The sequence below is a fragment of the Callithrix jacchus genome, chromosome 8, assembly GCF_049354715.1.
Source record: "Callithrix jacchus isolate 240 chromosome 8, calJac240_pri, whole genome shotgun sequence".
NCBI lineage: Eukaryota > Metazoa > Chordata > Mammalia > Primates > Cebidae > Callithrix > Callithrix jacchus.
In genome coordinates, this window is record NC_133509.1 from 99054945 (window position 1) to 99071810 (window position 16866).

The following is a 16866-nucleotide window of genomic DNA, read 5'->3' on the forward strand; positions in this document are numbered from 1 at the left end:
TTGGCCAGATTGGTCTCCAACTCCTGACCTCAGGTGATCCACACGCCTCAGCCTCCCAAAGTGCTGAGATTACAGGCATGAGCCACCTCACCCAGCCTTAATTATATGTAGTTTCTTGTAGAGATGGTTTTTCACCTTGTTACCCAGGCTGGTCTCAAACTCTGGGGCTCAAAGTGATCCTCCTGCCTCAGCCTCCCAAAGTGCTTGGATTATAGGCATGAGTCACTGTGCTCGGCCAAGTTGAGAGGTTTAAGAAAATTAATAATGTATATTTCTTCATTAAGGGCTGTCCTACTGAAACTGGCATCTAGTTTTACTGAGAGTGTTTGGCAATGAAGGATACCTTGACAACTGGTCCAAAGCCATTGTCTTGATTTGTGCTGAGTCACCAGTAGTCTTATACACCATTGCTTTTGTACCATCGGTACAGATGTCAACACAATGAAAAAGTCAAATAATATTATAGTGGTTTTTTTTTTTTTTTTTTTTTGAGACCGAGTCTCACACTGTAACATTGGAGTGTAGTGGCATATTCTTGGCTCACTGCAACCTCCACCTCCCGGGTCCCAGTTCAAGCAATTCTCCTGTGTCAGCCTCCTGAGTAGCTGGGATTACAGGCATGTGCCACCATACCCAGCTAATTTTTGTATTTTTAGTGGAGATGGGGCTTCACCATGTTGACCAAGCTGGTCTTGAACTCCTGACCTAGTGATCAACCCGCCTCAGCCGCCCAAAGTGCAGGGATTACAGGCGTTACCTACTGTGCCCAGCTATAGTGGTATTATGATGAAACTAGTCTGACCCTCATTAATCTTTCAAAAGGTCTTGCGGGTCCCTGAGGAGTCAGAACCATTACTTTAGGCAGCTTCATCTATCAGGCCAATGACTTCTAAATCTAGATCTCTTCTGAGCTCCAGGCTCCTTGGTCTGGGACACCACTTGTTTCCTTCCTTCCTTCTAGTCTCCTTTGCTTGTTATTGCTTATCACCCTAATACCTAAACCATTTGAATACCTTGGGGCCCAGCTTTGAGATCTCTTCCCCATTTTATTCTTTCCCTAAGTGACCTCACCCAGTCCCATAGCTTCATGAGGGAATACTTCCAAATTTAGGTCTCTATCCAGAGTTTCTTCCCTGAGCTCCAGATTCACCCAGGAGGGAGATATTCAATAAATGTTTTTGGCCAGGTGAAGTGGCTCATGCCTGTAATGCCAGCACTTTGGGAGGTTGAGGCAGGTGGATCATGAGGTCAGGAGTTCAAGATCAGCCTGGCCAATATGGTGAAACCCTGTCTCTACTAAAAATACAAAAACTACCTGGGAGTGGTGGCAGGCCCCTGTAATCTCAGCTACTGGGGAGGGTGAGGCAGGAGAATCATTTGAACCTGGGTGGTGGAGCCTGGGTGACAGGGCAAGACTCTGTCTCAAAAAAAAATTTTTTTTTTTTACAGACAAATGTATGAAGGAATATTTGCAGTCTTTATTTGCATGGCAGGAAACTCAGGGCTTTCATTTGAAACTCCCGTCAGTTTCACCCAAGTTCAGGACATATGCTCCCTCAAAATCTCTTTATTTGTATGTCTTCAACACATCATTTAATCCCTTGCTAAGTTTCTATCCCTTGTTCATCAAGAATGTCAAAGTGGGCTGGGTGCAGTGGCTCACACCTGTAATCCCAACACTTTGGGAGGCCAAGTGGGTGGATCACCTAAGATCAGGATTCAAGACCAGCTTGGCCAACATGGTGAAACCCCATCTCTACTAAAAATACAAAAATTAGCCAGGCATGGTGGCAGGTACCTGTAATCTCAGCTACTTGGGAGGCTGAGGCAGGAGAATCACTTGAACCTGGGCGGAGGTTGCAATGAACAGAGAGATTGCTCCATTGCACTACAGCCTGGGGGGACAAGAGCAAGACTTCGTCTCAAAAAAACCCAAAAAATAAATAACCAAAAATTAGCCTGGCGTGGTGGTGCACACTTGTGATCTCAGCTGCTGAAGAGGCTGAGGCAGGAGAATCGCTTGAACCTGAGGGTCGGAGGTTGCAGTGAGCCCAGATTGTGCCATTGCACTCCAGCCTAAGACTTCGTCTTAAAAAAAAAAAATTGTCAAAGTGAATAGTACTTAAATATCCCCCTCTCCTCCTCTGCTGTTTGTCTAAGAGGGCTTAGCTGAGAAGAAAAGCACAGAAGGCCTGTCACTCTCTGCCTGGCATGTTCTCTGCTGTGGTGGATTTTCCCCTTTTTTGCAAATTACTAAGAATCAAAGTATATGCTGTGGGTGTATACTGGTACATTTGTCAACTGGTTATTTCTTGGCTTATTTTTGCAAATTGTTTGTTGTAGAAAGAGTAAATGTCATAGGCAAGAAGTATACTCTTTTTTTTAGCAATATTGGGAGGTGTTTTTCTCCCCGTTTTAAAAATTAACTTCTAACCTTGTTTTTAAAATCTATTACAAAAGTTTTTATTACATAAACACTGTTCTACAGCTAGTCTCCTATGTTCTTGCTGATAAAACAGTGGTAGAATCTTTTAATTTTTTACTTTAGCACCAAAGTCAACAGCTTTCTGTGATACAAGTCTCATATAATATGTTGTAATCACATCTCCCTGCCTCAGACCTCTAGTCTTTTCCACTCTGGGGCTGGCACCACCATCTTCCCACATGTTCTGAGCAGAAGCCTAAGGACCTCTCTTTGGGAACTCTCTTCCTCACTGTCTACATCCAATTAGGGGCTATTCTATTGATTCTGCCTCTCATTAACTCTTGGAATCTGTTGCCTCCTCTTGATGCCTACTCTTCCCTCCTCTGGGGCCACTATAAATTACCTGCTTAGTGATTTGGGGATTCTATCTAGATACCTCCTGTCTGTCCTGACCATAATTGCAGCCCTTGTTAAAATGCAAGTCTGATCACAATCTATCCAGCCACACTCACTCTTCATCCTTTACCAGAAGGACAGTACAGGTTTAGTATCCCTTATCTGAAATGCTTGGGAGGAGAGTGTTTTGGATTTTGTAATCTGCATTTACATAGGGATGATACCCAATTCGAAACACTCAATTTATTTATGTTTCATTATATACCTTATATACCTTTGTGTATGTGTCTATTATTATTATTTTGAGACAGAGTTTCACTCTTATTGCCAAGGCTGGGGTGCAATGGTGCAATCTCAGCTCACTGCAACCTCCACCTCCTGGATTCAAGCAATTCTCCTGCCTCAGCCTCCCAAGTAGCTGGCATTAAAGACATGTGCCAACACACCCAGCTAATTTTTGTATTTTAGTAGAGACAATGTTTCACCATGTTGACCAGGCTGGTCTTAAACTCCTGACCTCAGGTGATCCACCCGCCTCAGCCTCCCAAAGTGCTGGGATTATAGGCATGAGCCACCATGCCCGGTCAATTTTATGTATTTTTTTTTTTTTTTTAGAATTTTATGTATTTTTAATAATGTACATGAAATGTACTTTTAACTGTGTTTTGACTGTAAGCCATCACATGAGGCCAGGTGTGGAATTTTCTACTTTTGGCATTGTCAGTGCTCAAAGTTTCTGATTTTGGAGCATTTTGGATTTGTGGGGTTTTTGTTTTGTTTTTTTGAGACAGGGTCTCACTCTGTTGACCAGGCTGGAGTGCAGGGGCGTGATCATGGTTCACGGCAGCCTCCGTCTTCCTGGCTCAAGCTATCTTCCCACATTAGCCTCCTGAGTATCCAGGACTACAGGCATCTAGCTAATTTTAGTATTTGAGACACAGTTTCTCCATATTGCTCAGGCTAGTTTCAAACTGAGCTCAAGTGATCCACCTGCCTTGGCCTCCCAAAATGCCGAGATTACAGGTGTGAGCCACCGTACCTGGCTGATTTTGAAGTTCTGAGTTAGGGATGTTCCATCTGTATTACTTATAAAGTATCTACAATAATTCAAATGATTTGTTTATATATTTCTAATTGTTCTATGTTTTATATTACCCTACAAGGTAGGAGATATCCTCTTATAGTCATAGTAACTCATGGTCAAAGATCCTGGGTAGCTTGCCCAAAGCCAGTCAGGAAGGGACTGAGTCTGGGAAATGAACCCACTTCTGTCTCCAAAACCCATTTGTTTTTCCCCCTTGTTTTTCTAATTCCTTAGCAATGCATTCAAGAACATTCATGATCTGGCCAAAGTATATATTTAAAAATTGAGTGTTCAATTTTAAAATAAAATAAATGAGTAACTTCCCAAATAACCGAATATTTATAGAAAATTAAGACTTGACTTTTCATTATAATAGATACTAATGGGCTAGGCATGGTATCTCACACCTGTACTCCCAGCACTTTAGGAGGCCAAGGCAAGTGGATGATTTGAGCCCAGGAGTTCGAGAACATCCTGGGTAACATAGAGAGACTTTGTCTCCAAAAAAACATGAAAATTACCTGGTCGTGGTGGTACTTGCCTATAGTCCCAGCTACTGGGAACGCTGAGGTGGGAGGATGCCTTGAGCCTGAGAGGTTGAGGCTGCAGTGAGCTGTAATCCCGTCACTGCACTCCAGCCTGGGTGACAGAGCAAGTCTTTGTCTCAAAAAAAAAAAAAAAAAGTTTGTACCAAGGTGATAGAAATACAGCCTCAGCCCCATAGCCTCATTAGTCAGTCAGTCTCTCTCTCTCTCTCTCTCTCTCTCTCTCTGAGTCAAAATCTTGTTCTGCTATGCAGGCTGGAGTGCAGTGGTATGATCTCTGCTCACTGCAACCTCTTTCCTCCCCCATCCCTCAGAGGATCCTCCCACTTCAGCCTCCCAAGTTAGCTGGGACTACAGGTGCACCACTACATGCCCAGCTAATTTTTGTAGAGATGGGGTTTTTTATATGTTGCTCAGGCTGGTCTCTAACTCGTGGGCTCAGACAATCCACTCACCTTGGCCCCCCAAAGTGCTGGGATTACAGGCATGAGCCACTGTACCTGGCCAAAAAACTGATTACTAACAGTATCCAGGAACTATTCAGAGTGCTTTATGTATAGTAACTCATTCAGTCCTCACAAAATACACGGACAGAAACAATATAGTTAATAAACTCAACTAGCCAGTATCTTCAAAAGGTTTCTGAAACAGAAAGAAGAATGAATGAGTAAACCAATATCCAAGATATGTTATGGTATAAAACAGGGATTAGTAAACTGTGGCCCATATCCAAATGCTGCCTAGTTTATAAAGAGTTAAAAAAGCAATAGCAGCAGCAGCTGTGACAGGGTATGTGTCCCACAAAGCCTAAAATATATACCGTCTGCCCCTCTACAGAAAGAGTTTGCAGACTCATGGTGTAAAAAAACTGTCCCTAACCTGTTCCGGAATAGGATCTTTTTTGGATGATGTAATACTCAGCTACCCTCAAGGAAGAAATCAGCATTCTGTATAAAATGCTTTAGTGATTTTCTTGTAAACTGTAATGGAATTAAGAATTGTTCTGGGAACCCAGTCTTCCACCCCCTCACTTGACTGCCAGTCAAGAATCCATGTTCTTTAACCATTATTTTTGCATCTAGTCTATCAATGGTTCTATAACCACTTTCCCCTATAAAATGCCTATACTGGCCAAGTGTGTTGACTCACACCCACCTAGCACTTTGGCAGGCTGAGGCAGGAGGATTACTTAAGCCCAGGAGTTTGAGACCAGGCTGGGCAATAGTGAAACCCCATTTCTATAAAAAAATGTAACAATTGGGTGGGTGTGGTGGTGTGTGCCTGTTGTCCCAGCTAGGTGGGAAGCTGAGGTGGGAGGATTGTGTGAGCCTAGGAGTTGCAGGCTGCAGTGAGCCGTGATCATGCTACTGCACTCTAGGCTAGGTGACACAGAGTGAGACCCTGTCTCAAAAATAAATAAATAAAGCCTATTACTAAGAGTGACTCTTTGAATTGGCTTTTTAGATGTCTTTCCCTTTGCGTTAGGGTTACAATAAAATTTTGACATGCTCATAACTATGTTTTTTTTCTGGAGCTGGTGGCAGTTTTAGTGTTTTAGACAAACTCCTTCAGAAATATTAAGGCAGAAAAGTTACATATAAAGGAACAACAACAACAAGAGGCTTCAGATTTCTCCTGTGTGACATTAGATGCCAAAAACAACATCTCCGAAGGAAAATGCTGTCACTTCAAATTGGCCAAGGCCAGTCAATTGCAAGGGACAGCAGAAAAATATTTTCAGTTATATAGACTTAGAAAAATGTCTACCTGCCTTTCCTGGAAAAGTGACTTAGAGTTACATTTCACTCACCTGAAACATGAATGAAGATAAGCTCTGGAACAGAGAAGTTGTGGCTTAAAAAGGACTCAGAGTTAAAACTAAATAACTAGTTGTAGGTATAAATATATGAATGAAATTGTAAAAAATAATACTTTTGTATTTAGAACCACCTCCTTTCCTACTTTGATCTAAAAATTCCGGAATGTATCAAATCTGGTAGCTGAATCAGTGAGGATTGGGTGGTGGGGGCAAAGAACATACATAGAAAATGACCAAAGAGGAAACATAAGAAGCAGTAAAAGTCTAGGGAAGCCCCACGGGAAGCATCTAATGTACTTAGGTACATTAGATAGGTACAAAGAACTCATTAAAAAAAATAGAATTCCCTCAAAGGACTCTTCTGGCTTTTGGAATTCAAATTAGCACCGCAAAACTGAGAACTGTCTATATAAGGAACAACTGAAGCTAAGATTCAGGCCATGTCCTGAGATCTGAGGGGAGTGTCCAGTAAGAGCATCAATATGCCAAGGTCAGAAAATCCTGTTACAAGGGCCAGCTTCTTGCTTTGCCGTGGTCCTGTTAAAAGGAGCTATACTTCAGTTATCTTTGATATGAAGGGACCTACAACCTTTCCCACTGTGATACCCTCTGCAATTTTGGGAGAAACACAAAACTTATGATGGCGTATATCAACCTATAAAAGAAAAAACGTCAACCATTGGAGCATGGAAAAATGAGTAAAATAAAATTTTACAAATAAATGGTTATAATGATAAACTACAAATATGTTCATGGTTAAAGAAACGGAGGGAACATAGTGAGTCACAGCATGGTGGTTCAAAGGATTTGGCCTTTGCACTACAAATTTCTCTCTCTTTCTTTTTTCTAAGAGACAAAGTCTCTCTGTTGCCCAGGCTGCCCAGGCCTGATATCATAACTCACTGTGCAGGGGTACAATTGTGGCAAAACTCCTGAGCTCAAGTAATCCTCCCACTGCGGCCTCCCGAGTAGCTGGGACTACAGGCATGCACCACATTTGGCTAATTTTTTGTAAACATGGGGGTCTGGCTGTGTTGCTCAGGCTATGCTCAAACAATCCTCCTGCCTTGACCTCCCAAAATGCAGGGATTGCAGACCTGAATCACTGCACCCCGCCTCCTCTCTGTCTTGGGGCCAGCAGATTGCCCTTTATCTTGCTTGGCTGCCTATTCTGTGTAAACTAGAGTGAGGTCCTTCCACCCTTTTTTCTCTGTTTGGCTGTGGGGGGTGGGTGTGGAATGCGCCCTCTGGGTGCTTGCGCCTCTCAGGCATTTTTCTTACCTGATGACAGTTTCTCAGCCCTCCATACCCTGTTCTTCTGGTGTGGCCACAGAAATCCCACATTTCTGGTAGGCCTGCAACATCCTTGCTTAGTTTCCAGTGCAGATGCAGATATCCTCTACTTTCTGTTTGGGGCTTTGCAGTGGGAACTGGATGGGCCTTGTTTAGGGGAGGGGCTGTAACAGCACCTGTGTTCATATAATCCCTCCTGCCCCCAACAGCCTCCCTGTACTCCTGTAAAAGTTCTCTGCAACAAGAGTTGCATGATTAAACATTTCTTTTATTAAAACTAAAATTGTAGAAGTTTTTCTATGCACTTTGTCTTTCCCTAATCATCTGATTTGCATGCATTTATTATTCTAGGTTGGCAACAGAGATGATTCCAATCTTTATATAAATGTGAAGCTGAAGGCTGCTGAAGAGGTAACGCCAGAACAGCCGTGCCATCACCCTCCCCCACCTCCACCTGGGTCCTATCGATTACCTCTTGCCCTTTTGGCTCCTCCCCTTGAAAACTTTTATCATCCACAGGAGACTTTAGTTTATCTATTTTGCAAGTTAGAAATGGGTGGGTTAGATCTCTGGCCTCTGGTTTGCCCTTGAGTTTTTGTTTTCTCATTAATGATTTTCTTCCCAAAGAGCAGAATGTCAATTGAGAAAAGTAAAAAGTCTCAATCATTTTAGGAGATTTATTTGCTAAAATTAAGGACACACCTGGGAGACATGTCCTTTCTTTAAAGATGATTTTGAGTTCTCCAAATTTAAAGAGGAAACGGCATGTTATTGAGAAATACACAATTTTCATGTAAGAGGGGTAGGGAAAAATAAGTCATTCATGACTTTGGCTGGCTCAGGAATCTGCATTTTTTAGATAAGATGACATAGACAAAATGGGGCAGGAGAACAATCAGATATGTATTCGTGTCCGGTGGGCTGGGGGGTGACTGCACCTATAAAGATAAGCTATCAATTTACATTGCCATGGTGGTGAACTTTTAACAAACATCTTAGAGTAAAGATCTTGCAGCTCACCAGGAATTTCCCTGTGGGCAAAATATTGGGGAGGCATGTAGCTTTTCATCTTGTAACATCTTATTTACGAACCAAAAAACGGGGAGGCAGGTTTGTGTGACCCAGTTCCCAGCTTGGCTTTTCTCTTTGGCTTAATGAATTTGGGGGTCCCAAGACTTTATTTCCTTTCACAAGGAATAGCAAGCATCACATGACATTGCTGAAGTGCAGTGGTAGCAATTAACAAGTGAATGATGAATGGGTTGAAGTGAGGGACTCATTCTTCAGAACATGTAAGGGTGAAATGATGATTGACATCTCCTGGTTTGTTAGTCATGTCTGTAAAAGAAATGGTTCAATATCTGAAGTTGGCTTGCCATTTACCTGCTTTTAATGTCTGTTTGCAGATTGGGATCAGAGCCACTCACATTAAGTTACCAGTAACAACCACAGAATCTGAGGTGAGCTCTTACGAGGTGATTGTGAAGAGGGAAGCCGAAGTGGTTTCCTCTCTGGTTTTGGTTTAGGGGGACTTTGGAGACTAACACAGCCAAGACCTCCAGGTATTATTTTTATTTTATTTGAGACATAACTTAGCTCTTATTGCCCAGGATGGAGTATAATAGTGGGATGTTGACTCACTGCAACCTCTGCCTCCCAAGTTCAAGCGATTCTCCTGCCTCAGCCTCCTGAGTAGCTGGGATTACAGGTGCCCTCCACCTTGCCTGGCTAATTTTTATATTTTTAGTAGAGACAGCATTTCACCACATTCACCAGGCTGGTCTCAAACTCCTGACCTCAGGTGATTCAGCCACCCAAAGTACTGGGATTAAAGGCATGGGCCCCCACACCTGGTACCTCCAGGTATTCTTTCTTCACAGACTCCCACAGAGGAAATGGTGCAGTCCTAGGGGATGAACATTTGATACTCAAAGTGTGACCGCAGTATCGTTTGCTTCCAAATCATCTGTTGTGTTTGTTAAAACTGATCCTTGGCCTGTAATTATCTGCATTTTAAAAACCAAATATGTATTTCTTTTATATGATGTTCAAGAATAGGCAGAACAAATCAGTGATGATTAAAGTCAGAACTGTGGTTGCGTGTAGGTGGGAGATTAACTCCAAAGGTGTGAGAGGATAAAGCAGCTTTCTTGACGTTATGGCAGTGTCCTATATCTGTACTGTCCAGTGTGGAAGCCACTAGCACCATGAGGCTATTCAAATTTAATTTAAATGACATAAAATTAAAAATCCACTCAATTATACTAACCACTTTTCAAGGATTCAGTAGCTGTGATTGTATTGTAGGGTGTAAATTACAGAAAATTTCTGTCTTCACAGAAAAGATGATTGCACATTGCTGCTCTATATCTTGATTTGGATGCTTATAACATGGGTATTAACTGCTGTAATAAGCTTTTTAATCGTTCTTAGCTCTTTTTATTTTATTGTATTTATAGAAACAGGGTCTCACTCTGTTGCCCTGGCTGGAGCACAGTGGTACAGTCATAGCTCATTGCAGCCTCAACCTCCTCAGCCTCTCGAGCAGCTGGGACTATAGGCATGAGCCACCATGCCCAGCTCTTTCTTTTTTGAGATGGTGCTTCACTTTTGTCACCCAGGCTAGAGTGCAATGGTGTGATCTTGGCTCACTGCAACCTCTGCCTCCTGGGTTCAAGTGATTCTCACGTCTCAGCCTCCCAAATAGCTGGGACTACAGGCATGTGCCACCACGCCCAGCTAATTTTTATATTTTTAGTTGCCCGTATTGCCCAGGCTGCTCCTGACTTCAAGTGATCCGCCCACCTCAACCTTCCAAAGTGCTATAGGTGTGAGCCACCTCGCCTGGCTTTTTTTTTTTGAGACAGAGTCTTGTTCTGTTGCCCAGGCTGGAGTGCATGGCATGATCTCAGCTCACTGCAACCTCTGCTTTCTGGGTTCAAGCGATTCACGCCTCAGCCTCCTGAGTAGTTGGGATTACAGGCACACCACCATGCTTGGCTTATTTTTTGTATTTTTTTTTTTTTTTAAGACGGGGTTTCACCATGTTGGTCAGGCTGGTCGAACTTCCGACCTCAGGTGATCCGCCCACCTTGGCCTCCAAAGTGCTTGGATTACAGGCGTGAGCCACCACACCCAGCCTTATTTTTTGTATTTTTATAGAGACAGGATTTCACCATGTTGGCCAGGCTAGTTTTAAACTCCTGGCTTCAAGTGATCTACCCGCTTGGCCTCCCAAAGTGCTAGGATGACAGGCATGAGCCACTGCACTTGGCCCTAATTTAAAAAAAAATTTTTTTTGTAGTGGTCATATCTTACTATGTTGCCCAGGCTGGTCTTGAACTCCTGGGTTCAAGTAATCCTCCTGACTTGGCCTCCCAAAGTGCTGGGATTATAGGCACGAGCCACCTCACTCAGCCATTTAGCTCTTTAATTTGATGGACTTCTTACCAGACATCTAGGGGATGCATTCTATGTTAGAGTACAGGTGTTCTCAGGATTCAAGGGGAAGGTACCTTCTTAAAGGACTATAATTAAACCATTTGGGGGAAATAGGGCAACCTCATTTTTGCCTTAGAAAGTGTTTCTCCCTACCTTTTGATTTCTATGTGATATACTGATTATATGTGGTATTACTTTTAGGTGATCAAGTACATTACATCTTTGAATGAAGACTCTACTATACACGGAGTTATAGTGCAACTACCTTTAGATTCAGAAAATTCTATTAACACTGAAGAAGTGGTCAACGTTATTGCGCCTGAAAAGGATGTGGACGGGTAAGTGTGGCTTGGCCTCCTATATCTCATTGCATGCTTCCATTTATAATATGTTTCTAGTTTGGGAATATAGCATAAATGTTTCTAAAGAATGAAGACCCCTAATTGCCTTTATTTCCTTCTTATTTCCATCACTTTTAGATTGACTAGCATCAGTGCCGGGAAACTTGCTAGAGGTGACCTAAATGACTGTTTCATTCCTTGTACGCCTAAAGGATGCTTGGAACTCATCAAAGAGACAGGTAAAAACAACAAACCAAACAACAAGAAAGCACCATTTCCTGGAGCCTGGTCTTGACATGTGGTGGCATAGAGGAGGTACATTGTGGGCCATAAATAAATGGACGTGATTGGCAGAAGGGCCTGTCTACTAAGGGTATTACCTAAATTTTCTCTCAATTTTCTCAACAACTCTATGAAGTAGGTATTGTTATTGTTCAGCTCCTAAGAAAATAGGCTCAGGCAAATCATGGCAGCGCATGCCTATAATCCCAGCAATTTGAGAGGCCAAGGCAGGCAGATCCTGAGGTCAGGAGTTCGAGACCAACCTGCTCAACATGGTAAAATCCAGACTCTACTAAAAATACAAAAAAATTATCCAGGGGTGGTGGAGCACACCTGTACTCCCAGCTATTCAGGAGGCTAAGGTAGGAGGTTTGCTTGAACCCAGGAGGCAGAGAGAGGTTGCAGTGAGCCAAGATCACCCCACTGCACTCTAGCTTGGGCAACAGTGAGACTCTGTCTCCAAAAAATAAAAATAAAAACCAGCTCAGAGAGGATAAGTAACTTGTTTGGGAGATAATGGAACCAAGATTTGAATTTAGTTATTTGAGTTCAAAGCAATTTATTTTTTGCGAAAAAATGACCTGTATGGTAATAAAAATTTGGATAGTTTAAAAGGATACGAAGTGAAAAGTCCCACCTTCCCCACCCCCAAAACGGGCACTGAATCTCCACAGTAGTTCCAGGACTCGACAGATGGCTGGAAATGGGTCTCCTGCACAGTTGGCTGTATTGTCCCGTTACTAGTTAGCACCTTGCTATTTTAATTTCATTATGAATACTTTTAGCAGAGGTTATTTTTTACAAGGAAATGGGTCCTGGTAAAAAGAAGTAGGTCAGAAGTTTCAAGTGGAAAGTTTTGGCCAGCATAAATGAAAATGGTCTGTGGTTTGCAAGAAAAGGTCAAGCCATAAGCTTTGACAGTTCAGTTCTACAGTTAAATGTAAATTCCTCAGCATATTTAGCATTGTAATGCCTTGCTTAAAAAGAAATCCCATGAGGACAGCACCTGAAGGCCTCCCACTGCCTCTTATTGACAGTGATGCTACCATTTGCCCTGATGCAAACTCTTGCTGAATCCGAAAAAGTATAGAAAGTTACCATTTAATTTACTTTGAGATCTTTACTTCTAGATGTTCATAATGTTAACATTATTATAAGAGTTTATCTTTTTCTGAAAAGAACGATTTTATGCAAGAAGCACAATTTAAAACCCAGCTGCCTTGAGCAAGGGTCCACAACCCTCAGCCGTGACTGCACTGAGGACTCTGGTGAAGTTATCAACTTCTCTCTGCCTTCTTCTTGCGGATAGCTTGTTCTTGGGCTCCCCTTGTGGCCACAAACATCTACAGCCTGGTTCCATATTCATGCATAATAGTCATGGGATTGCATCTTATCAGCCAGGGGAAGAAATGTGGTCACCTGTCCACTATTGGGTACTCACTCACGCTGTCTGGAGTAGAGTGTGGTCAGCCCTGAAAAGGACATTGGTATAGTGCCAGAAAAATGGATGCTGTGAAATCAAAAAGAAATCTTGCTGCCACAGAAGTTTCCCCTTTATCACTTCCCTGCAAATAATCCTATGGCTCAGGCCCTAAGCCAAACGAGAAATTTGGGTGAGGAACTGTATAAACAAACTTACCAAAGTTGGAAAGAATTACTGATATTAATCTAATTTCCTACACGTCTCTCCAACCTGTTACATAGGCCCTATTTGTTTTAACTGTTTTTCCCATGTAATTTAATCTGATGTCTTCTTCCATATGGCTGATTAGCTGTACATCAGGGTTTCTTTTTTCTTTGAGTGTAGGTTTTCTTCCCACTCCCCTATGACTCAATGAATGGATCTTGGCTTAAGCTGCTCCCAAAAACCCACAGCAAGAAGGACACATGTACAAGTCCCAATTTAAAGCTGAAACCCTAGAGTTGAGAATATTATCGCCAAAGAAGGAATGTTTTTAGGAAGCTTTCTGTTTGATGTTAAGAAACTGTTTTTGTGCGCTTATTCTAAATTCTCCACGTGGCATGTGAAGGAGGGCAGCTGCTATCGTCCAGCTCTGATGCAGGCTAGCTTTTCTTTCAGGGATGCAGATTGCTGGAAGACATGCTGTGGTGGTCGGGCGCAGTAAAATAGTCGGGGCCCCGATGCGTGACTTGCTTCTGTGGAACAATGCCACAGTGACCACCTGCCACTCCAAGACTGCCAATCTGGATGAGGAGGTGGGTGTCCAGAGAAGAGGTGAAGGTGTTACGGTGGGGAGAGTGGGTATTCTCTTCACACACTGGAAACAGCTAGCAGCTAAGTGCTAGACGCTGCTATGTCCTTTACACTCATGGCCTCATTTAACCCCATGTGTAATAGTTCTATGAATCTCATCTCACTTTTACAAGACGAAGAAACAAATTCAAATTAAAGGCTGAGTGGGGTGGCTCACATCCTGTAGTCCCAACACTTTGGGAAGCTGAGGCAGGAGGACTGCTTGAGCCCAAGAGTTTTTGAGAGCAGCCTGGGCAACATAGTGAGATGCTTTCTCTGCAAAAAAATTAAAAATTAGCCAGATAAGGCTGGGCATGGTGGCTCGCGCCTGTAATCCCAGCACTTTGGGAGGCTAAGGTGGGTGGATCACCTGAGGTCAGGAGTTCAAGACCAGCCTCACCAACATGGAGAAACCCCGTCTCTTCTAAAAATACAAAATTAGCCAGGTGTGGTGGTGCGTGCCTATAATCCCAGCTACTCAGGAGACTGAGGCAGGAGAATCGCTTGAACCCAGGAGGTGGAGGTTGCAGTGAGCCGAGATCGTGCCATTGCACTCCAGCCTGGGCAACGATCGAAACTCTGTCTCAGAAAAAAACAAAATTAGTCAGATGTGGTGGCACATGCTAGTAGTCCCAGCTATTTGGGAGGCTGAGACAAGAGGATTACTTGAGCCCATGGAGTTCGAGGCTGCAGTAAGCCATGATCACACCATTGCATTCCAGCCTGGGCTACAGAGGAAGACCCTGTTTCAAAATAATAATAATAAAATAAATAAAAATAATTAATTTAAAAACGTCAATTTAAAAGTATGCCCAAGTTTATAAAGAGTTCATTCTGTGTACCTTCTCTCTTCCTTTTTCTTATATCTTTAGAGACAGGGTCTTGCCCTGCTGTCTAGGCTGGAGTATAGTGGCAGCCCATCAGGGAACCCACTGCAGCTTTGCACTCCTGGACTCAAGTGATCCTCTTGCATCAGCCTTCTGAGTAGCTGGGACTATAGTCATGTGCCACCATACCTGGCTAATTTTTAAACTTTTTGTAGAGACAAGGGTCTCACTGTGTTGTCCAGGCTGGACTCAAACTCCTGGCTCAAGCAGTCCTCCTGCCTCACCTTCCTAAAGTGCTGGGATTACTGGGGCATGATACAACATGACTGGCCTCTCGTCAAGTTCTTTCTACCCTAGTCTGCCTCGTGGTGGACAGGGATTAGCAGTACAGACACTCAGATTGGCCTCTGGCAGCCAGATCCCATGTGTGTAAAAGTGGTGGCCTCGGAGTAGAGGTGCTCCAGAGGCAGATGTGACCATTGGCCTGGCAATATCTGTGGCAGCTTGTTCTTGATCCCTGCTTCAGATTCCTGAGCCCAAGAATGCGCACATGCACACATACCTGTTGACAGTGCAGTCTCTTAAATGTGGGGAGAGAGCAGGAGAGAGGCCTAGTAGCTTCTCTTTTAATTCCCCCAAAGTAGTGCTCTGTGGAAGCTGGTAGCCCCACATTCTGTAGGAGAAGGAGCAGTGTCTGGACATTGTAACACCCAGGGCCCCAAGCCTGTTTGCTCCTCTACCTTGCAGGCTCACACTGATTTCCCTACTGGGTAAAATGCCTGATGAAAGTACACTTTTTGGCATGTATAGAAATGGGCACAGCATATGAAGGGCTGTCAGAAAAAACGTGTGACTTGCATTTGAGGCCTTAACCCAATATTTTATGAAATAGCTTATGACAGTTAAGAATTTAATACAAAGCTCAGGGATGTCCTTTTCATTTCTGTTTTTTTTTTTTTTTTTTAATGTGTGTTTCATTATTTCATTTTTGATGTTCAAATCCCCTACCCCTAGGTAAATAAAGGTGACATCCTGGTGGTTGCAACTGGTCGGCCTGAATTGGTTAAAGGGGAGTGGATCAAACCTGGGGCAATAGTCATCGACTGTGGAATCAATTATGTCCCAGGTGAGTGTTGCTGGAGGAGGAAGGTGGCTTCTGGTGTTGAGAATGGTGTCTAGGTCATGAAATCAAGCCTGAGAGAGAACCTCATCCCATTTTATGCTTGTAGTACTAAGGTTTAGAGAGATTGGCTAGCCCAAGGGTACACAGAGTTAGTAGATGGAAGAGTTGCCAAAACAAAACAAAAAAAAGAAGAGTTGCCACTTGCAGGCAGGTCTGGCTGGTGTCAGAGCCTGTGATTTTAATCATATCCAATACAGCTTCCAAGATGACTCTGTCTAGGAAGAAAGTGAGAGGGAGGGCAGGAGGGATATATCACTTTATCTTCACCTAGAGATCACCCTTTATTTTAGCAAAGTTGATGGATGAATTTAAAATACAGTATAGTCATTGCAAAGTGCTATGAGAGTCCAGAAGAGGGACTCATTCCGCCAAGAGGAGGGCTTTACAAAGATATTTGTCCTAGGTTTTTTTACTAGGCAGAGAGGATAAATCCAGCCTTTTAATCCAAAACCGTACTTGGCATCCTCATCCTCAGGTTATTCCTCACTCCCGTCTTGTGGTTAGTATCACCATTCTTCCTCCCCACAGGTCTGAAGCCTTTTAGTTTCCCTCCCAAGCATTCCCTATACTGGATAGTCTCTAAATATTAGGAGTTGTTTTCTCTTTCCTCTGTTCTCAGTGTCACCATTGAGTGTTACCTTCTCAGCTGAGGGGCTGCAATAACTTCCTTGCAAGTGTCCCTCCCTCCGGCTGCTTCCCACTCAGATCTATCCCCCTGCTTTTGTCTTGCCATGGTCACCTTCTGGCATGGTCCTCAGAGCCTCTTCCTTCTTACTTGCCAGACTCCTTAGCCTCACACTAATTTCAGTGACCTCTGTAGCCTGTTATCTCACTTATGCATGGTGAACCTACCTGCAACTTGTAAAGAGGACCACTTTCCCTTCCTTACACATACCTTGTTTGTCCTGTGCAGTTCCTGTACCTACATCCTTAGTGGAGTGGACTATTTTTTTGTTTTTGGAACAGAGTCTCACTC

The 16866-nt window shown here is 43.1% G+C and overlaps 1 protein-coding gene across 2 annotated transcripts in view; it reads left to right on the forward strand.

Moving 5' to 3' along the window:
• Nucleotides 1–16866, forward strand: part of MTHFD1 (methylenetetrahydrofolate dehydrogenase, cyclohydrolase and formyltetrahydrofolate synthetase 1) — a 71854-nt gene that overhangs the window by 14221 nt on the left and 40767 nt on the right. For both annotated transcript variants that reach the window (XM_009006152.4, XM_035260705.3), the window contains exons 3-8: nucleotides 7914–7973; nucleotides 8969–9022; nucleotides 11205–11341; nucleotides 11483–11583; nucleotides 13707–13843; nucleotides 15722–15833. In XM_009006152.4, the coding sequence (XP_009004400.1) occupies nucleotides 7914–7973; nucleotides 8969–9022; nucleotides 11205–11341; nucleotides 11483–11583; nucleotides 13707–13843; nucleotides 15722–15833 (601 nt within the window). The remainder of the gene's footprint in view (nucleotides 1–7913; nucleotides 7974–8968; nucleotides 9023–11204; nucleotides 11342–11482; nucleotides 11584–13706; nucleotides 13844–15721; nucleotides 15834–16866) is intronic.